The sequence below is a fragment of the Elgaria multicarinata genome, chromosome 8 (assembly GCF_023053635.1).
Source record: "Elgaria multicarinata webbii isolate HBS135686 ecotype San Diego chromosome 8, rElgMul1.1.pri, whole genome shotgun sequence".
Taxonomy (NCBI): Eukaryota; Metazoa; Chordata; class Lepidosauria; order Squamata; family Anguidae; genus Elgaria; species Elgaria multicarinata.
In genome coordinates this window covers 45,421,116-45,443,632 of record NC_086178.1, presented here as the reverse complement: position 1 = coordinate 45,443,632, position 22,517 = coordinate 45,421,116, and the positions used below count along the sequence as shown (strand labels likewise).

The 22,517-nt window shown below is 38.8% G+C and overlaps 1 protein-coding gene across 2 annotated transcripts in view; it reads right to left on the bottom strand.

The window, feature by feature from the left end:
- Positions 1-22,517, bottom strand: part of PIK3CB (phosphatidylinositol-4,5-bisphosphate 3-kinase catalytic subunit beta) — a 101,986-nt gene that overhangs the window by 30,089 nt on the left and 49,380 nt on the right. For both annotated transcript variants that reach the window (XM_063132250.1, XM_063132249.1), the window contains exons 6-15: positions 21,914-22,096; positions 20,528-20,689; positions 19,892-19,978; positions 17,506-17,757; positions 16,657-16,753; positions 12,787-12,917; positions 10,321-10,374; positions 7,603-7,791; positions 2,601-2,722; positions 80-223 (exon numbers count right to left, since the gene is read on the bottom strand). In XM_063132250.1, coding sequence (XP_062988320.1) covers positions 80-223; positions 2,601-2,722; positions 7,603-7,791; positions 10,321-10,374; positions 12,787-12,917; positions 16,657-16,753; positions 17,506-17,757; positions 19,892-19,978; positions 20,528-20,689; positions 21,914-22,096 — 1,421 coding nt within the window. The remainder of the gene's footprint in view (positions 1-79; positions 224-2,600; positions 2,723-7,602; positions 7,792-10,320; positions 10,375-12,786; positions 12,918-16,656; positions 16,754-17,505; positions 17,758-19,891; positions 19,979-20,527; positions 20,690-21,913; positions 22,097-22,517) is intronic.

Below are 22,517 nucleotides of genomic sequence, written 5' to 3'. Positions count from 1 at the left end.
ATCAGTTCTTTGCTACAGGAGTTTTGTGAAACACATAAAGTTTCTAGAGTGGTGGTGGATTAAAATTAGCAAGTGTTACCTCAAATGCCAAAACAGCATCTGTCCTATTCTCCTATTTGCCAGTGCTTTCTCTAGCAGGAACCTGGAAAGGGCACAGTCGAGAAAAGGTTCATATTTCAGTACTTGCACAAGCTGCAGAAGATACTGAGCAAGCTCTTCGTCGCTGAAAGAAGATAAAGAGAACCTGGGTAAACTAGCTTAATTGTGGGAAAATGCATTAAATGAAAGGGAAGAAAACATGCAACATGAAACACATCCAATTAGAAAAGCTCTTGATTTATGAGGCAATGGAAGTCGTACAATTAGTAGAGTATGAGTATGTTCCAAAATCCTTATTAGTGAAATATGTTTACAAAGCCAACTTAATAGGCCACCAACAATGTGCAAGGTTTCAAGATCTCCAAATCTCTTCATCAGGTAAGATACTACAAAAAGCAGGCTGTTACATTTTGCCTGATGAAGAATTCTGGAGATCTTCAAAGCTGGCACAGTTTTTGAGACTTCTGAGGTCTACTAAAAATGTACACTAATACAGACTTTAATTTTTTTCTTATGACTTCTTTTACTTTTAATATGAATAAGAACAAACCTCCTACCAAACACTGGAAGATTTACAAGAAACCACTGCAACGTTCATTGTCATCCAGAGCTGCTATTTCTGATGAAAGCTCAGAAAATATTTGATATCTATCACATGAATTGGCTTAAAGAGAGGAAAGCAACCTCAGTAACTCTGCCTTCCAACTTTCCTGTCTTTAATCACATCTATAAAACAATGTTAGCTTGCAGCTGTTAGGGTTCAAATGGAAGTTACAAATACTGATTATTTCTGAAGAGAAAACTTTGCATGGTGTGGAGAAAGTGACATTTTCTCCATGGAGAAAGAGACATTTTTCTCCCTCTCTCATAATACTAGAACCTGGGGTCATCCCATGAAGCTGGGAGATTCAGGACAAATAAAAGAAAGTACTTCTTCACAAAGTTAAACTACGGAATTCACTACCACAAGATATAGTGATGGCCACCATTTTGGATGGCTTTAAAATAGATTGGACAAATTCACGACGAGAAGGTTATCAATGGCTACTAGTCCTGATGGCTATATGCTACCTCCAGTATCAGAGGCAGTATGCCTGTGTACTGGGGAACATGGGGAACATGGACAGGAGGGTGCTATTGCACTCATGTTCTGTTGGGGGTTTCCTACAGGCAGCTGGTCGGTCACTATGTGAACAGAATGCTAGACTAGATGGACTCTTGGTCTGATCCAGCTTGGCGCTTCTTGCAGGTTGTTAACTTCCTTTGTCTTTAAAAATGAAAAATTATTACAGGTGATAAAGCAAGCCTTGCTGAACTACTATGTAGTCACCATTATTTAAGGCAAGGTGGGCAACACACACAGCCCACAACCCTTTAGTATGTACCCCTACCATTGCTGAAATTCAGAAATTAAAAAACTCAAACCCAGAGAGTTTGCTGCCACAGATGGCAAACTGTGATGGAGCTTAAAAGGAACAAATTTAGCTTAAAAACAAGCTTGAAGTTTAAAGGAACAGTGGGTTATGGAAGGATTGGGGCTTTTTAACTCCCCCGCAGCATCCTCAAAGTTGCCCACCTCTGATTCAAGAATTTTTTCAGTTCTATATACAACTGAGCAAAGAGGATCACAAAAATTAACATGTGGCATGCAAACTAAAAATTGCACTCCTGAAAAGGTGTGTCAAAACAAAGAGATCCAATAACATTATTTAGGCTTTAAGCTACTTTGTCACACATATGCCTAGAATTCATTAATAGAAACAACTCTAACAGAAGAACTAGTTCAGTATTACAAGGCTAGCTCGGGCCTAGCAAAGCAAACCATCTTGTTTACATTTTGAGGAAGTCAAAATATTTTGTTAAGAATCTAGCCTTGAAAATTACAACAAAACAAAACAAAAAACAGTACTCTTGAGAAGTCAAGGACATAAGGAACATAGCAGTGTTATAACTGATAATAACCAAATGGCATTAAACTCATAAATGGATGGTCAAAGAACCAGCAAATTGAAAAAGAGAAGCTTCTTGAAAGCACTCAGAATTCAACACCCCTTATCAAATGGGATATATCCAGTGCAACGTTTACTCAGAACTAAGTCCTACTGTGTTCAATGGGGCTTATTCCCAGGTAAGTTTGCATAGGATCGCAAACTCAGTAGCACATACCATATTCTAGGCAGCTGCTTTGAAACATGAGAGCTTTCTAAGGTTTCCTACACTTATCCTCCACAACACCAAGGCATTTGTCCCACATAGCAAAGGAAGACATCTTCTGTCTTGATTAGATACCACTTTCCAAAGGAGGACCACCCGCTCTGAACCCCTCCCCCTCAATACCAACAGTAAACTGGGATTGTAGCCTGGCCCACAGCTGGACATTGGAGAGGCAGGCCTTTTCCTGATTTCGAGGATTTCACTTAGGGTAAAAGTCATAGGGTCTTGTTGTTGTTGCGTTTTAACTTTTGAGCCAATGACTGGAATGAAGTTACCACAAAACTCACCTCATTTGCCTTAAACAGCTCACTGCATATTCTCTTACATACTGATCAGGATAATTGAAATCCAGTAACTCTAATGCTTCTCTGGGAGGCAGTTTGGACCATATCTGAAGTAGAGCCTGAAGCTGTTTAAAACAAACACATACACAAACTCAGTGACTAAACATTTTAAGTAGAGAATATTCAGAGAATATTCATGGGCACTTTAATCTTTTCCACAGAGAAGCCTGCCACAAGTAGATCCATTTTCTGCCTCCAATATCACTGAAATTTGGAAAAAGAAAAATAGCACAAACTATTCTACGTCTCTTCTAGTATTTCTGTTTCCAGCTAATTGGAGATGACATCATTGTTTTTCCTCTGCTTCTGCTGGTGAAGAAATAGACTTTTGAGAAAACCCTTTATTACTCCTCTAGCTGCAGAAACACAACAACCCACGAGAGGGCAGAGCAAAGCAAGCACACAGGCTTGAATCATGACTGAGGTACCCGATGAGAAATAGGTGAGGGAATGAGAGGTGTTTGGGGCAAGTCAAGCCAGAAGCGGTTTCAGAGACGGCACCTGGGATTACCTGGAGTTCCTTCTAAGAAAGAGGTGATGACACTTGAAGGCCAGAATTAACTTAATATAGCTGCCTGAACTACTTGTATGACATCTGGACACAGACCATTTAGTTCAGCCCTGCAGAATTATAAATTCTAGAACCTTCGGCAATGAGTATCTTGGCAATTAATTTAGCAACAGACTAGCTAGTGTTGTATGGGAATCTCTCTCACACATCTATCTGTTGTCTATCGAAACACTTATGGAAACTGGGGTCAGGTTAGCTACTTCAGGATAATTTACTGTAGCTCCTCCACTCCTGGACATCTGGTCTGAAGCATGTGTACCTTCCTACATATCTTGGGATTTCAATATAAAAAGAAAGGAACTTCATAACACATTTAGCAGACCAAAGGCTGGAGGGCTAGTGGAACAAAACAGATTCAATTTCCCCATGGCTGGACTAACTGCTGACATCATTGACCCCCTTCATGAGATTGCTCCAGTTAGCAGTAGTACAGAGCTATGGAAGGGCAGCAATCGCACTGCTCCTGAAACATATGAACCAGTACCCAGATGAAACTGATGGACTGAAATCCAGACTCTTGATAGACCATGTATACACGTAACATTATTTGAGCAGTAGGGCTGCTCTGGATCCACACCCATCATTTTTTGTTCAAAGTAAATGTTTCTCCAGCTGGGTCAAGCTCGGGGGGGGGGGGGGAGAGATTCCATTTTATCAAAAGGTGAGTGATTGAGTGATGCCTGCGACTATGAACTAAGGATGTACATATTTTGTTAAATTTGTTCCGTCTGTGTTCCGCAGATTGTCAAGTATCTTTTATTCTTCATTGTGAACCACTGAGGGATTTTATTATATTTAGTGGTATATACGTGTTATAAATAAATAAATATAAAATCTGGTCCATTCATTGACAGAACTGGATTTTTTTGTACAATAATTTTGTTCACTTTGGAAATATGTATTTGCACTAATGTGTATTTGCACACATGCGCAGTTGTGCAATTTCCCCCAAAGTTAAAAAAAAAAGTGTGAGAGTCCACAGAAACCATCCAACTTGGGAAAAGACGATCCGCTGCATAATCCACAGGTCAGATTCTGATTTACAGAAATCCAATCTCACTTCAACGCATTGCAGATTTCTCTGACATTTTTACTATAAACCTATCTCACTGGCATTCTTAGTTCATTATTTTTAAGTTGATTCTGCTTTTTAAGAAGAAGTAAGTTGGAAAACAAATTGTTCATGAATACAGTTTAAATGGATACTGTTTTATACTGTTGTTTATATATATTTTTGATGGTTTTAAATTTTGTATACTTTTCAATGTTCACTGTTTTTAACTTTTGTAAACCACCCAGAGAGCTTTGGCTATGGGGCGGTATATAAATTTAATAAATAAATAAATAAATAAATAAATGTACAGCACTTAATTTTTCTTTAAAAAGCAGAGAGAAGGAGGAAAATGCCTAATGCCTAAATCAACATTCACTTTGTTGGTATATATGGCTGTCATTTACACTATGAATGCATGAGTAAATTGGGCTTACTCCATGGGAGTAATCTGCTGCAACTCCTGTTTTAATATTATGTCTTTATGCAATTCAATTTATTGCACCCTAGATTGGGTTTAGACTTTGTGTTTCAGACCATTCTCTGGCTTCAACTGCCTAACGGCTCTGCTGAAAATGGCCCTCTGAAGGAAACACTATGCCTAGCCCTGTAAGAAGCATAGTAAACAACTGTACATATCTCAGATTCCTACGATACCTGGTCATAAAGAACTGTTCTGCTAGTAACAGCAATATGCAGGTCCAAACACTAAGGTGACCACCTGGGGGATCTTTGTCACTTGGATCTGTCACAGGGTTCTGCCTGTAAGAACCCCTGGCATATAGACTTAAGCAGAAATAATGTGACTGCTGCAGCCATAGCACATTGCTGAAGTAACACTTAAATAAGCCACCCTAGGTGCTGAGCACTGGAAAGACCAGCTGCGTGCTGTTCTTGCAGGAAAGCTTGGATATTTGACAGAGTATTTATGGCTTCATCTCATTGCCCAATAGTTGAGAATGAAAATGCTAGTTAAGTATCCAATTGTGTGCTACATATAAAATATTGTCCTGTTGCCACTAGGACTACACCCACTTCAAAAATCTTAAAATTAGAGGCAGAGGTTATTCAGCTAGAAAATGTTAAGTGATATGACCCTTAGAGGAAACCAGAGCTCAATGACCTGAGAAGGAGCCAAGAAGATTCCAAAAATACAGCCAATTCTTGTTTACATTCCTCCTCTGAGCCTGAATTAGGAGGGAAATGCTGACCAGCTAGATCAACATCCCAGGTGGGTACCGACTGATCTAAATGTGATGGTCAGAGGCCAATGAGGGGACTTGTCACATCTGGGCAGAAAGCTTTCCTTTGTTATACCGAAACAACAATACTAAGTCTGCAGAACAATCCAATACAGAGCTTCTCTGCGATTTTAAATCCAGGGAAAACACACAAAGATACTTAATTAAAATTGTGAGAGTAATGTAAATAAATTAATGAATTAACTACCATTCAGCTACCTGAACACACGATGCTGAAAGTTCTTGTGTATCAATGTGCTTTTTTATCATCTTCCAGCCACAACAAAAAAGTGGGAGGGATTTCAAGAGAACTTCCCTGCTCCGGTCATTGACTCATGGAAAAGTTTGTATCGCAAGCAATTGTACATATATAAGGTGGTATCAGATAATGAATGTGGGTTTTTTTTTCTGTATGGGATTCTCTTGGACGACTAGGAAGAAAAGACTCCATAGCCACTACACTTTCAGCAAAGTACATTTCGCAAACTATAGGGCCTTAGAGTTTTAATAAGGATTGTTGATATTGGTGATGAGTATTGCTTATTCTGCATAATTTTTCCATAGAGGTTTTATGATGGGAAAGCCTCCAAGATAATGAGGGACTTTACATTAGAACTAGGCTACAACTAAGTCCTGTTAAACTCACTGGGATTTACTTCTAAGAAAATATGGATAGCATTGGGCTTTACGTCAGAAAATGTTTTGGCAATGTGCCAAATTTTGGTATGTTTTTTTCTTTTCAATTTTCACTGTAGAAGTTGTTGTTCTGAAGGACAAGAAAATGAAGCTAATAGTGAATCCAATTTGCTACATGATAATGTATGTGCATGTTGATTCACATTCAAATGTGCATGTGAATAATATTCTATTGAAAGTAATATAATACAGTGTGGATGAATTGGATCTGGACTGGATACACATCTAGTTGTGGATATCATTCATGTGCACTGTTATTTCTTTCAATAGGGTGTGTATTCAAATGTGCATCTGATTATTCATCCTCACCCACGTTCTGTCACAACTTGTCACAAATGGATCAGGGAGAGGCAGCATTATCTTGATGGACCCAGCAATAAATATACATCACCCACTTACCCACACTACCCTTTTTGCAATGGAGTGCAAAAACTGCTGAAGATGGAGCTGGCACACTTCGTAGGGGAAAACTTATTAATAAAATATTCAACCCCACTTAAAACCAAATAAAAGGAATTTAAATTAGAACTCGGTTTGTAAAGCTACAGTTCTAAACAAGACTTCCCAGTTTCAGCTGAAGTCTAAAGAGTCAGTGATCATAATTAATTAGCTCTTTAGAAAATAGGCAAGATCCCCAATCAGTCATCTTGTTTGGTGTCAGAAAGATGCTGGTTCTCCTGGATTTCAGAAGCGGAGCTAGAAAGAGCAGTTTGCATATGCTCTGATGTGTGCAGCACTATTATATAGGAATGCTAAACATGTGCTACTGACCCATACAATGCTTTTTTGTTTGGAAATATGAGCACGAGTAATCTTTTCATAACAGGCAAAATACAAACATTATTAGCTAGAGGCTTGTTCAGATTGGGTTGACTCCTATCTTAAACAGTTGCACCATGTGAAGAGACCAAACAAAGCTGAACAGAGCTCTCGTCCTGTTCATATCGAAGAGTGCTGAAAAACAGGACCCAGAGGGTCCTGTTAGTTTGTTAAAGCAAAATTAAGAGTTTTTATGGCACCTTAAAGACTATGCACATCCTTGGCATCCTTGGTCTGTTGCTGAAGGGGATTTCACTGGGTTGGGTTCTGCTTGTTTCTTTTATTTTTGTGTTTTTAATTGTGCTTTACATTTATTTGTTTTTATGATTTCTTTAATCAATTTTTTGTTTTAATTTTGGTTTTATTATTGTTAGCCGCTTTGAGCATCCTTCCATCTTGGTGAAAAGGCAGGATATAAATCAAATAAGCAACAACAACAAACAGGATGTTCTCAGGGGCAGTTTGTTTCACAGATAACGAGTGACGTCCATTTAAATCACAACGTCACACATTCTTAGGCAAACAAAACTGGTCACATTTTACCCCTGGTATTAGCATTGAGCTCACCTGAGCAACATCTTCAAGTTTGTTCCATTTCACCGAGAGCAACAATTTTGGCAGGGATTGTGGGAAGTTTTCACGACAGTCATACCGTAACGTCCATATGAGATCCATCTCATTTTCACACAGCTGAGATAAGGGATCCCTTTCCATGATCTCCTTTAGCTCAATGTAGAATTTTTTGCCACCACGGCCCTAAAAAGACATCAGTTGATAAAGGGTCAAGAATCACCATTTGCAAATTTCACAGATGCATGGAGACAATTTTGTCCTGTTCCTATACTGCAATCCCCAAATGCTGTGAGGCTAGAACTGGGTGAACGCCTTGATACATATTTCAAATGGCTAGCGAATGATGTGTATTTTACTAGCTATATACACCTTACATACTAAACTTTAAGGAATATACACTTCAGACTAAATACCACTAGGGGGCAATATTGTTGTTTTCCCATTTAATCAGGGTAATATTTCTGCTGAGAGAGACATGATGAAGGCTTGTATTTGCTTCACAGGGATCCATTTAAACCCACAGCACTGGTGGAAACTAATCTGTGTATAATTTAAAGGCTAAATGTACAGATTATGAAAAGGAACAGCAGCATGTGAAGTCAAAACCTAACAGAATTTTGATTGCTGGAGAGCAATTTAGAAATACAAATGTAAAACTAAAACTAAACATCACAGGTGATGTTTACACTTTTTTGTATGTCCAGGCTCTGTAATCCAAATGCAACCCTCTACTCCCAAACACACCACTGATCATGTTTGGATGTCACACTAAACTATGGTTTAGTGAGACATCAAAAAGCCTATCCCTTCCCCTCCATTCTCCTCTTCCCATGCAAACCAAAAGAGGAATTTAGAAGCTTTGGGTTCTGCATTTTCTGTGTGATTTGGAGTGGCAAACTGTGGTTAGCATGGCCAGCATTAGACAACCCAACATTAAACCATGATTTCAGAAGCTGGCTTGTTGAAATCAACCATAGCTAATGTTAATCATCCCAGTCTGGATGATGTGTGAAGCTATGGTTAACAAAAAGCAGAAGCAGAAGCTTACAAACCTTCCTCTCAGCCTTGATAGGTGGCGGAGGGGGAGGGGAAATGTAAGCCCTTGAGGAGGCTAAGCTTATTTATATCTAACTCAATTATATTTTAATATGACGTTCAACACAGCCATTGTCTATCATGTATATTCAACTTAAAATAGTTTACCTTCTGGTTTACTATCCCACATTAAAACATGTACAGAACACGTTTCAGTGAGACTCAAAAAGAACTTCATATATCCTGAGTGGCAATATCCTTTGTTGATAAAGTCTCTTCACCCAAAAGTATGTAAATTTACTATTTTATTTATTTATTTATTACATTTCTATACCACCCAATAGCCGGAGCTCTCTGGGCGGTTCACAAGAATTAAAACCATTCAAAGTATAAAACAACAGTATAAAACCATAATATAAAATACAATATAAAAGCTCAACCAGATAAAAACAGCAGCAATGCAAAATTACAAATTTAAAACACCATGTTAAAATGTATTTATAGATTGTTAAAATGTTGGGAGAATAAAAAGGTCTTCACCTGGCGTCTAAAAGCATATAATGTAGGTGCCAAGCGAACCTCCTTAGGGAGCTCATTCCACATATCCATATACAAGTTTAATATAATAGAAATAACTGCTTCTAAAACAGCGAGTATTGAGGTCAAACACTCTATTGACATGCTGGTTATCTTACACTTCTGTATGGAATCATTTGTCCACTATGCTGAAGGATACATGATTTGACTTTTCAACAGAGCAATTCCACCATGTGATGTGGAGAGCTCCAATGTCAGGGCCTCCAAAGAATCCAAAGCCCAGGAAGAGAAGGAGGAGTGTTTTTTGTTTTAATCTTTAAGCTTTGGCTTTTTATTAACCATAGCTTCACACATTATCCAAACTGGGAGTTATGGTTAACGTTAACTGGGAATCATGGTTAACATTAACATTAATATCCCCCACTCCTCTTTCTTAAATTGTTTCCCTCCCATTGAGATCAAAGGAAGGAAAATTAAAATAAAAAAGGTCTCCACTGGCACCAATGTTCAAAGGATGTCATGGGCATGGAAGGGCAGTAAATCCCAGCACACCTAGAAATATGCCTCCCATGGGCTGTTTCTTCTTTTGCCTTTCTCAATGTTGGAGATCTGATTTTGAAGATGTAAGTTCTGCAGAGGCTTCTGTGGGGGCTGGGAAGGAGTATCCAAGGTCAGGTTTCCCCCTCTGAGAATGGACCTCTCTCTCTACCCTTAGAGGGGGATTTCCCCCCCTCCAAAAAAAAATATTCCCTCCCTGGTCCAACAGAATTGTAGCCTTAAAATAATAATCTCTAAAAGTTAAAATTATAGGCCATTACAAACAAACTATTCACACATATGATAACAAGTTTTACACTCATTTTTAAAATACAGCCACTGTTTATGCTGTCCTTCACAATATTTGGTGGGATGCAAGAGTAGGCAGGGAGGTAGGAAAATGGAGTAAGTTTCTTCCCCCCCCCCCTTTTAATTGAATGATAGTAGTAAAAGATAAAATAATTATGTTAGGGTGTAAGTACATGATTGCTCAATAAAAGCACTCAGCACTGCACCAACAATAATTAAGAGGCTAAACAAGTAAAGTATTTTCCCCTAGGTTTAAAATGGGGGAAAGATAATTGTTTCACCTTTGAGACTTACCGGCATACCAGAGCATTCACTGTTTCTTGCAATTTCAGCTGCCTTTTCAAGTATCTGCAAAAATAATAACAAATGTTGAAATATCAGACATTAATTTCTCTTACACTTTACAGTTTGATAGAACCTTAATCTAAAACCCTTCATGAGTTCAACATCCTTAATAGACTTGTTGTTCCATGAGCAGCAGAAATAGGAGAATGAACATGGGTGTCAGTTTAGTCCAAATTCCATACTGGTCTCCAAACCGGGTGATTTTTTTGTCTATTCTTCAATCAGGAGTCAATCTGGTACCCTCCAGATGGTTTGGACTACAACTCCCATCAACCCAAACCAACATGACCAGATATTACAGGAGTTGTAGTCCAAAACATCCAGAAGGCACCAGGTTGAGGGAAAGCTGCTCTAAAGGTGATTTAGAATCTGTCTTTTTCATTCTAAGCAAGGTAGATATTGTTTGAGCACAAATTATCTGCCCTGGAAAGAAGCAGATGTTCAAACTACTTCCACCACATTTTACCAGGCAACCCAGTGCCCTCCAGATGTTTTGGATACAATCCCCAAAATCCCCAACTATTTGCCATGCTGGATGGGGCTGATGGGAATTGTAGTTCAACACATCTAAAATTCACCAGTTTGCCTAGCCCTGCTTTAGACTAAATCAGTAAGGGGGTACAGATGAACCCCCTTATACAATGAAAGCACACAGGAGGGAATGATACTGGCCAGCCCTATCCTCCCTCCATTGACATGCAGGGAGCTTCGGCTATTGGGCGGTATAAAAATGCAATAAATAAATAAATAAAAAATAATACCAGCAATACAGGCCACAACACTGGAAGCAGCATGAAGCAGACAGATGTGCTACTCCATGCAACGGGGGGGGGGGAGTTTCCTAGGACAATGACATTTCCTCCTCATGTTAGGGCTGGCAGGGTATGTGGCTGACACAAGGTATTGTATGGGTGACCCCCCATGACCCCCGTAGTGTGCTTTCAAGGTGCGAGGAGGTTTGTGTTAAACCCCCACAATCGGTCTGTCTTCCACTCTTATATGTGTTGAACTGAATCCTGACCCAAGAAGACTTTGATCACAGTAAACTTATATCGAGCTTTCCAAATCAGCAACTATAAAGCGCGTACCATTTCAGAACCACTTTACAGAAAAATAAATAAATAAATAAATAAAAGGAGGGGGAACATCAATATAAGCCTAAAGAAAGGGACCTCAAAGCTGCAGTAGGAGAGCCTTACTTGGTCCAAGATATTCCAAGTCGTGCGACTCTTCCTCTTGCTGTTTTAAATCTAATCCATTGTCTTCAAACAGTTGCCCAGAAAGAAAAGTCTCAGCAACACCTGAAATGTGCTGGCCCAAGTAAACCTTTCTAGTGCTCCTTTGAAGTATCCTCTCTCTTCATTTCCACTTCACACAAAAACATATGAACACATTATGGGTTGGATCTAGGGACAGGGAAGCAAAACTCTGCTTGTGCAAAGGAACTTTCCTGGCTCATTCCCACCACTAAAACCACCTACACGCCACCAAAAGCTACTCCATAGAGTCAAGGGACCCTCTACAATGGTGGCCAATGGGGCGCAAGGGCTGCAGCAGGAGAAGGAAACTGGAAGAATCCAGTGGGCTTCCTTGTACAGACAGAAGTGCCTTTCCACTAGTGCTGTGTTGAAAATTTTGACCATTCCATTTTCAGCATTCTGTTGGGGGTGGGGGAATAATGAAAACTCAGGTGAAAGAGGCTGGGAGTGGTGAGAATTTTGGAGATTTTTCTCCTTGGGGATGGGGACAGGGTTTCCACATGCCTTTTTAAATGTAGCCAGTTGTTGAGGAGTCTTCTTTCTTTTTATATATTTTAAAACACCCCCTGCATTTTCAGGAGCCCAGGAATTCTTCCTGAATGCTTATTGAAGAGGGTGGGGTCACATGGTCTCCAATAGGCATTCACTAAGAACTACTGGGCTCCTCCAAATGCAGAGGGAAGGGGGGTTTGAAAAACTGAAAAATAGAAAGAAAGAAAAAACCCTTAGCAACTGGCTACACTTAAAAAAGGTTTGTGGAAACCCTGTTCCCCTTCCCAAGAAGAAAATTCTCTGAATCCCCACCCCCACCCCGGTGAAAGAGGCAGGAAAAAAAGAATGCCTCTTTCTCAGGGAGAGAGAAAGTTCCCAAAAATAGGGGGCAGGATTCAGCCCAGCACTACTTTCTACGTCTGCAACATATCTTTGAATCCAAGCCTATGTGAGAAGAACACGAATGAGAGAGAGAGAGAGAGATTAACACTTCAGACTGTTTCCAAATTTAGTTGACATTCCGTGGACATTTAGTTGACATTCATATATTACAAGTATCAAAGGCTTTACAAGAAATGAACAACTTTACTCATAAAGTTAAAAGGGGACGTTTCAGGAGAAAACATAGATAACAAGTAAATGCAAGTACTCCTAGTTATCTTACCTTGTCAAAGGGAGGGTAATAAATAGGGAATTTTGAATATTCTTGAAATCTTATCTGCAGCTCTGTTGCATTTTCAGTGAATGGATTTGTTTGTACTGTTCCCATTGGATTCAACATTTCTTCAAGTTCATCTAGTTAAATCAGAATATAAATGTCGTATTTATATTTAAGAACTTTCAATTGATAGCTTAAATAAACAAAGTTCAGGACTCATCTTGCTATGCTCTCCATGTTAAACATATACTATAAAAATAGGTGTGCCACTTGAACAGAAATGCCTTCAGAGGGACCAAGAGAAACATCATAATTTTGTAAACCACCCAGAGAGCTTCAGCTATTGGGGGGTATAGAAATGCAATAAATAAATAAATAAATCATAGCAAAAGCCCTGAATAAATAGGCTTCACCTTGTTTACCGTATGATTCTAATTTAAGAGGTTCAATGAAAGAATCACAACTGCAAACAAGCCAAGCCAGCAGGTTTTATATATTTCCATTTTCTTAGCATGTTTCTTGCATCGACATTTGCTCTATGCAGAAATAACTGCTTTGTCTCATGATTACTTACATGTTAGACACCTCAGGGAAGGAATTAGTATCAGAAGGAAGAGCCATTTAGGTAATCTGATATTGCACAGTTCTAGCATGTCTTAATCCTGAGTTTGCTCAGTAGTCTCTCTCTCTCCCTCCCCCCCTCTTTCTCTCTCTCACACACCCCACTCATCTATCACCACTCTCAAATAAATATTTGGCAATATTTGATGTAAAACATTTGTCATATTGTGATGGAGGCTTAGCCTTCAAGTGTTTTTGTGGTTTTTTTTAACATTGTTTCTTCCCCTTTACCTTAACTGGGAATACCAAATATGTATGTACTGTAGCCTGTATGTACCGGGGTGGTTGTTGTTGTTGTACAACTTTTCCCTGATTTCTATTTTGAATCCATAATAAAGTATAACAGATTTACTGCAACAGAAGTGACAACAGCACTAATTGGACTCCATCAAGGATTGTCCTCACTATGTTTGATTTCAAATTCTGATGCTGGATGTATCATGATCAAACAGAGTGATGGGCATGGTAATACAGCTATTGTCAAGTATGTGGTAGGAATGAATATATACTTAAATGGGAAAGGACTAAAGCCCTTGGCAGGCATTATGAAATTGTAAGTGTGGAGGGACACACATGCTGCCCCTGCTCCTCCAACCCTGACTTTCCCCCATGTTGACTGGGAAAGACTGAAGAGAGACTATAGCTCAGTTCAGACAACACATTACTCAACAATGGTTTTAGAACTCCATGGTAGAGTTTTTATACCACCGTTGAGAAATGTGCTGTCTGACAGGAAAACACCATCCCATGAAAAACACTCCACGCTGAATATTCGCACTTTGCAGAGGAGAGTTCCTGCACAACCATTGTGTGGCGTGTTGTGTGGAGGGCTCCGAGGAGTTTTCTGTTGCGTTGAGTTGACTTTTCCCATGGGCTACAGGGTTCCCTGGCAAGAGCAGCGAAAGCAACAAGTGCCGCTCTAGGAGAGCCAGTGGAATTGGTTTTTGCAGCAATGGCTGATGGGATATCATCGGGAGGATGGAGGAGGAAAGAGGGTGGAGGAACAGTCAATCAAACATCATGATGGATTTTACTCAACTCCACGGTACTCCACAGTCACACAACGGTGGAGTTAGAACATGTGTGGGGAGTACAACCTAAAAATTCAACTGTTGAGTGGACTTTTTACACTGCATTGACAAACGTGTTGTCTGAACTGAGCCTATATCTGTGTTTGTCTGAATGCAGTTATAGTAATCCGAGCGATCTGGAACCCTGCACAAACAGGGTTTGCAATTGCTTTCAGCTAAACACTGTTATAGAATATTCAGACCTTCTAGTTTAACCCGGGAAGCTCAAGGGTGGAAGGGGCAGGCATGTGCACATGTCTCTGTGTTCTCTTCACACATACTGTTCTATAACACCTGAATAAAACTTATGACATTTAGTGGACTTGAGAACTTGGGAGGTTTAGAATAATGAATTGGCAGGCATATGGATAACTTTCCCCTTTGAAACCAAGTAGTAAGCACAGGTCAATAATGTGGTTTGGCACAATTTTACCAGCAATTTGTGGTAAAGATTTGCAATAATTTGTGTCTATTTTTTCTCTTTTTTCTAAAGAGAGAAAGCATGCATTTCAGTTCTAGAGATGATGAGAAATCCTAGCTATATGAGCATAAAACAGATTATTATTTTATACATTCTGAACAGAATAATGCATTTTAAAAGGACTCAGAAGTTGCCAAAAAAGGGAAAATGGCCAGTCAGTGAATTAATAAAGACAGTTTAGACTGCCATCATTCAATGATTTCCCTACAGTTAGTTCCAAAGGCTACTAAAGGTCTATTCTAATGCAAGTTATTTCATGCATCCAGCCAAAACTGCACCTTAATTTAGTTGATCAGATACTATTTTGCCCAATGCCAAGACAGATGAGTCAGTGAAAAATACAGGGCTTCAAATTTATGATAATAAACTTTTCCAACACTGAGAAATTTAAAATGCTTAGTAAAACAATATAAAATACAGGTGGTATTCTTTATTCTGCCTTGAACTATCAACTGATTTAGTACGAGGAAAGAATGTGACATTAATATTGGCAATAAAAACAATGGGTGGTATCCAAACTCAGGCACTAATACTAATGTAACTTAGCTTGTGTTGTTATAAGGGACCTCTAGCACAACAGGTTTCCAAGGAACCCTGGAGTACCAGGTAATGTTATTGGTGTTGTGCTAGAGGTCCCTCATACTAACGCACTATAATTTATATTAGAGCTAGTATCAGATTGGATATTGCTTAATGGCTCCTAAAAGATGCAAGGAAGTAGTATGAAATTTGAATTTTAAACCACTCTTGTTTTGAGTCAAAACACTTGTAATTTGGAAATGCCTCCGTATGGTGGTAGCTTCCTGTGCTAAGCCACTATATAAGTTAACTTCAAAAATTCTATCATATGTACACTAAAAGCATGGAAGGAGGCCAGACTGTGCCTTTCAGCCCCACCCTGATCATCACATGACTTGCTGGAACTCCTCCACAGACATCCTCCTACTTCCACAAGTTAAATGCACACCTGGAGGGAATGTGTGAAGAGGGTCACCACAGATTACATGTCAGCCAAGATTGCCAGCCAAGAAGGGGTTTTGTTAGCCTGGAAAGAGATCTCATGATTTGGGTCTCTGCCTTTGTTTTGGCTTTTCTGGGGTGTGTGGGGTGGTACTTCATGATTTGGGAGAATGAAGTAGAAAGTGAAGTCACTCCCATCGATATTCTATTATCAACATTCTACCTGCATTTTACAACCATAATTTACAAATCCTTATCTCTTCATCTGCTCAGAGTACATTACATTGACTGGGTTCAGACAATCAGTGGAGGGAAAGAAGCCACCATGTTTGGATGCCATGTCGTTTGCGCGCCTGCCATTTCTCGCCGCGGCACAGGTTGTCATGTCATCCAAACTTGGTGATGTGCATGATAGGGGTGGCTTCCAAACCAACCCATAACATGGGTTGCAGGGTGGTTTGGAAGCCGCCCCCATTGCATACTTCACCAGGTTCAGATGACATGGCAACCCGCCATGTCGTCCAAACCGACAAACATGGTTTCTTTTCCCTGCTGGTCATCCGAACCTGGCCATTACGTAACAGATGAAACATACTGGACTGATTGTAGTTTAATGCTGCACAACTTTCTTTCATTTTAGAAAGGCTATTGTGGGGAACTCAAGCAGGCCAGCCCCTCTCGAATGAACGTAATGCTGCCTGGTAGATGGCACAAGTTGTCTCTGAATCACAAGTTAAACCTTACCAGGAAAAGATGACCAGCTGTGCAGCACGAGGTCTCCAGTTTTCAACTGTCCTTTAAAATCAAACACCATAGTATTGACCCATGCTACAGGATAGTGCTGCAATGAAAAGACTTTGTGTTTGTTGATGTATTGAAAAACTTAAGATGACAAAACAATACACGTACATACACATTGGTATAGCAGAGAGGAAAAAAGTCATTGCTAACTAAGATGCTGATTTAGAATAATTCTAGAAAGCCATTATGGTGTAGAGAGTCAGGTGGTTTAGTGGTTAAGATGTTGGACAGGACTGGGAAGGCCCTGGTTCAAATATCTATCGAACCCTGCTACTCACTTGGTGACCTCGGGCCAGTCATACTCCCCCAGCCTCCCTCCCTCATTGGTTGCTGTGGAGACAAAGGTGAGGGGAGAACCATATATATGATGGTTTGAGACCCCTTGGAGGATAGGAGGGATACAAAAATAATAAAATAAATTTTAAAATATACACAAAAGTGGGTTTTTTCACAGTAAGAAATTACTAGCTTGAACTATTCCTAAAGCTGAATGTTCACAAGAGTAAAGAAATAAATGTATTCAAACCAAACATGGTTAAATAGTATAACTATTAATCTACCAGATCTGCTTTATGGATGAAATGTGCACAATTAGATGTATTTTCCCCCCATTTGGGTCGCTGAAAATACTTTAAGCACACACAACGCTCACTTTATACAGTTCAGACTTTCAGTTTGGAGATCAGATTTTTTTTTAAAAAAAGTATGGAAATGAAAAGTATGCAAACACACACAGTAACTTTCCAGTACAACGAACTGGAATGTAAAGAAGAAATTAAATGAATCCATTACCACTTTCCCAGCTTTCCTAATAGTCTGGTATTTGGATGGATTAAGTGTCTTGGCTGACTTTTTAGTTTTCATTTTATCCATCACAGCATAAACCACAAAGCACAGCCTGGCCATTCTTGGCAAATCACAGGCGTTGATATCAAATTCCAAGGTTTCATTCCAAACATGGTCATTTCTCCCAGATATTTCTGAGCTTACGATAGGCTTACAAAGGAGCTCAGTTCCATGGAAGAGACCAGCCCTGACATGAACCTGCAAGAGAGACATGACAGGAAAGTATCCAAACACATTCCACAGAATTAACAAATACGAATAAGGATTATTAACCTTGAAACATTTCCTGGTTAAAGAAAGAAAGAAAAAGACAGATTTGGTACTCTTAGACTAGTATGTGCTGGTATATTAACTACATTAAACATATAAGCCATCAGTGTCGTTAAGAAAAGCTATGGATAGTTACTTTTGCTGTCCAGAATTAGACATGAAGTTCGGCAATTAGAAGAGATGATGCTGACATGAAGCATAACTAATTCTGCTGTAAAAAAGCAGATCTCTTTTACCCATCTTTCAGTTTATATTTCTGAAACAGGGATGATGATTCAGGGTGCCCTTTGAATCTTTGGAAGCCACTTATCACAACTAGGAAATAGCTTAGTTGTGGATTGTAAATGAATATGCATGCAATTATTCTCATATGCTTAGTATATTTAGTATGTCTTACTGATATATACTGCACCCTAATGGAGTGATACTTTGACACGTTCTACAAATTATGTTTTTAAAACAATCATACTTCTAAAATTATTCCCCCCCCCCACACACACACACTTTCAATGAACTAGTGAACTCTGGGGAATCTGCAGTAATTTTTCTGAAAAGCAGCTTTCAAAACAGTAACACAAGCAAAAACATTAGTCTCAACCAAAGCTCACTGAATCCTACGGAATAGGTTTTAGAACTAACGTTAAGTGCCCCTGATTTTAATGAGGCTTAGTTATGACAAATCTTTGTGTATTATGCACAGGAAAGTTTAAATAGCAGCTTGCAATGCAGTGTTGAGTCCTGGTATTTGGAAAATGTAAACTTGTTGCATATGTTATTGTCCCACTTCTTCATAGGAGGCGCTATAGTTTTTTTCAACACTCCCCCCCTTTTTTAGAATCACAGTGCCAGTCTCTCTTTTTTTCTTCTTTCAAGAAAAATTCATTGGGTTTTATCCAATGTAATGCTAGCAGTAAAAGTGGTGTTCTGTTATTGTTACATGTGCCGTTATCAGTTGCACAAGTACTAATAGAACGACTAACACAAACAACACTTAACATGATGAAGTTGTAATGAGTTGAGAAAGTGCATGGCAAGCCATTACACAAGCAGAATCACAGTACTGGACCTGATATTTTCGTATGGATGAAAACGAGTTTCTTCGAGCAGTAGGAGCTTTGCACTAGTGGAATGACACCACTGAATGCAACCCATTGTTAGGATCAGAGAGATTCATACTTTCTATAATGCCCACTCAAACAATTAACAGGTTCACAATAAACATGTTTCTTAAGTACAGCTTCATCGCATTGCAAATAAAAGAAATCATTTCAGCTATTGATGGTATAAAAATGTAATAAATAAATAAATATAAATAAATCATTTCTACTTAGCAATTACTATCATTTTCAGGATATAGAAAATAGATTTTTGTTTGAAGCAATTTGTCTCTAAAGTCACTGAATTTTAACATCTTACCAGTAAATACTATGAAACAATGCACTTTTTGTCTTCTCCACCATGAAAGTTAATTCATTCACTTAATTGTATGTCAGACAAAATGCATGCTTCTGTTTCAGAGGCAAAATGCCTACTAAGGGTTTTGTGTGATTGAGCAGTAAGTTCTTATATATTAAAACTGAGTTCTAAAATCTTGTTTCTATGTTCAGCATCTTTTGTAAACTCAATGCAAAACAGAATGCTTAAGGAAGACCAGACCTGGGGTCAAAGTCTTTTCTAAGCTGAAAATTCATCAGAACATTAACAAAAATGTATTTATTTATTACATTTTTATACTGCCCAACAGCTGAAGCTCTCATGTACTGATGTCTCAAAGTAAGAATAACTTATTGAATTTCAGTTGAATTTGCAAATCTGTAGAAACATTTCACCTATCAGATTTATATGGTAGGGCTTTAAATTATAGTTCAGCCAGAGATTTCTGAAAATTACCAACTGTAATCATTACAGGTACTCAGAAGAAATCAAGGTGACTATTCTCATTTAAGTTAGGCACTTCTTTAAATAACCAAATCGAATGGGCCCAGGACATGCAAAAGGCATTGGGGAAATGGTTAAGTTGACCAGTGGGAGTATTTCTTAAGTTTGAGAGAAATTTACTTACTTTCGCAGTTTCATCTGTGTTCATCTTATTGCCATTTACCAGCACAACTTTAAAAGGAAGGCTTATGTCCCATACACTTTGAGTCACCTGTAGGTCAAAGGAAATAGCATTGTGAAATTTTTAAACTCCTTGTGCTATTTGAAAAATCTTATATTGTACTAACAGTAACCTGCAGATCTGCTGGCTGGGGTTTGTGGAGGGCGGGGAGGTTTGGATGGGACAGAAATAGACAGGCGCTTCCCCAGGATGGGGGAGCAGCATACAAGTCTTTTGCAAAGGCCCCCAGTATACCCATAGCAACTCTGTGGGTGTAGATATACTACCAGCAATAGACCATGACACAGGGCATTCTGGGGTGTGTGTTAGGGTGGTCTTCAATCTGGGGTGTGTGTTAGGGTGGTCCCAAAGCCCCTTCGTTCTCCCAAAACAACGAAGGCCCTGTTGATGGGCCTGTTCCTAAAAAAAATTGTGCCACTCTTTTGCAAAGAATAGCAATAAACATTAATCAGAAGAGAAGACCAGTTTAAGCTGCATTTTCAGGTAACCGGTTTATACCTTCTACTTATGGTGCAACTATTCTATAAACAAATAATCTCTCCCAAATAATTCTAGACAACTGCTTCCCCCGGAACTCACACGTGATTTTTTGGGGGGTAGAGGAAGAGGAAGGTTGTATGATTTTCGATTTATGGCAGCTTCTATAGCGACCATTTCCTGGTCACACATTTTTTTTATGGTGTTGCATTCAACAAGTGTCAGCTGAGGAAGAGTTCTGCTCATCACACAACGATGAATATACTGAAAAAAAAGAAGTGGTGACAATTCTGTTATTTGCATGCTGAAAATTAAACATGGGAGTCCTTAAAACATGTTTTAATTAGGGGAAGGAAAAATAATTTAGTACAGTTTAATTCATACAATTTTTAAAAGCAATTAATCAGATAAGTAACATACATAACAGACACTTAAAAATGTTTCCAATCTGCAACTCTCCAGATTCAGTTTGAAAAGTGATGGGCAGGGCATGTTTAATGCTTCATATTTCTTAACGTTTGAGCAACTTGGTATCTAGGATTCTTAAAGGGTTGGATGGACAGATTCAAATGTGTGTGTGTGTAGGAGGGTTACTGCTGCACTCATGTTCTGCTTGTGCTCTTCCCACAATTAGCCAGTTAGCCACTATATAAACAGGATGTTGGGACTAGCTAGGCCTTCGGTTTGATTCAGCTTGGCTCTTCTTATGTTCTTAGGGTCTCCTTTTTTTACTAGAACCCCAAGATCCATCAACCAGAACCTCGTGCCAAAGACATGAAGTAGAATTCAAGAACAGAGTGCCTCTGAGGTAGGGATGTATGGAATTTGGTAAATCTGTTCCATCTGTGTTCAGCCAATTGACAGGCATCCGTCATCCTGTCGCCCGCTTGTTGATGGAATTGGATTTTTTTCAGGAATGTACAAGAAATGCATTCTACTTGCGCAAATGCACATTAGTGCAGCTGCACATTATCGCTAATTGCAGTAATTGAATTGCGGAAGTGCAAATTTGGCAAAAACCCCAAAAGTAAAAAAATAAAACAAAACAGGTCTGCAAATCCACAGAATCCAAACAACTTGGAAAAAGCCAGTCCTCTGCAGATTCCGCAGGTCAGATTCATTGAAATCCAAACCCATTTGAATCTGTCACAGTTTTCTCCAACATCCCTTCTCTGAGCACATTCTCAATCTAGGGATTTAATTTTAGTACCAGAAGTGAACTGAGCTCATAGTTGTTTCATACAAAAGTCAGAAACTCTTGCCTATCTATTGCAAATCACCAACAGACCTACTAGCAGATCCTAATCTATCTTCTGCCCATCCCTGGTACAGTATGTGATGACACTACTAAAGAAGATAGTTAATAAAAATAAAGAAATATCCTTGGGACAAGAGCATTGTTCTTGGGATAATTATTATTTTTTATTCCCATTTAAAATTGCTTCATAGCTTTGAGATAGTCAAATTGCTTTAAAAGAGGTTGAATACCTGGAACTGAATTAATGGATGGTCCCCAAAGACATATTCCAGTCTTCCACTAACTTGCAATACATAGTCATAGGGATCAAATTCTTCATCTTCTCTTCCATGGATAGTCAAACGTTTCCGAATTGCCAGTTCATTTAATTTGATAGGATTAATATTAGGAGACACCTGAAAACTAAATACGTCCTATTAAAAAGAAGAAGTAATGTCAAGTATTAAAAGTGATTGATTTGCTTGCCAAGTCAAGATAATTTCCAAGGCTCCATTTTTGAGTAAGTGAGAAAGAGGTTTTGGATGATCAATATCATCAAAACAATGGGCTTCAATTTATAATCATTTTTATTAAATAGGCACTTTATTTTAAATAGAAATATTATTTAAAAAGATGTTCTACCGATGATATAGGTCAATATAGGTTATATCAGATGCATTATTCAACACAATGTTCCACTGTGCTTGCAGGTTGCTTTCATATCTTCTGGGATTATCCTATTATTTCTGCATTTTGGATAGCAATATTAAGAGCCATAACAAGATACAATGTTGCTAAGAATGAAAAAAAATCTTGTCCTATTATTTAAAAGATGATGTAGATGTAACTGACTTA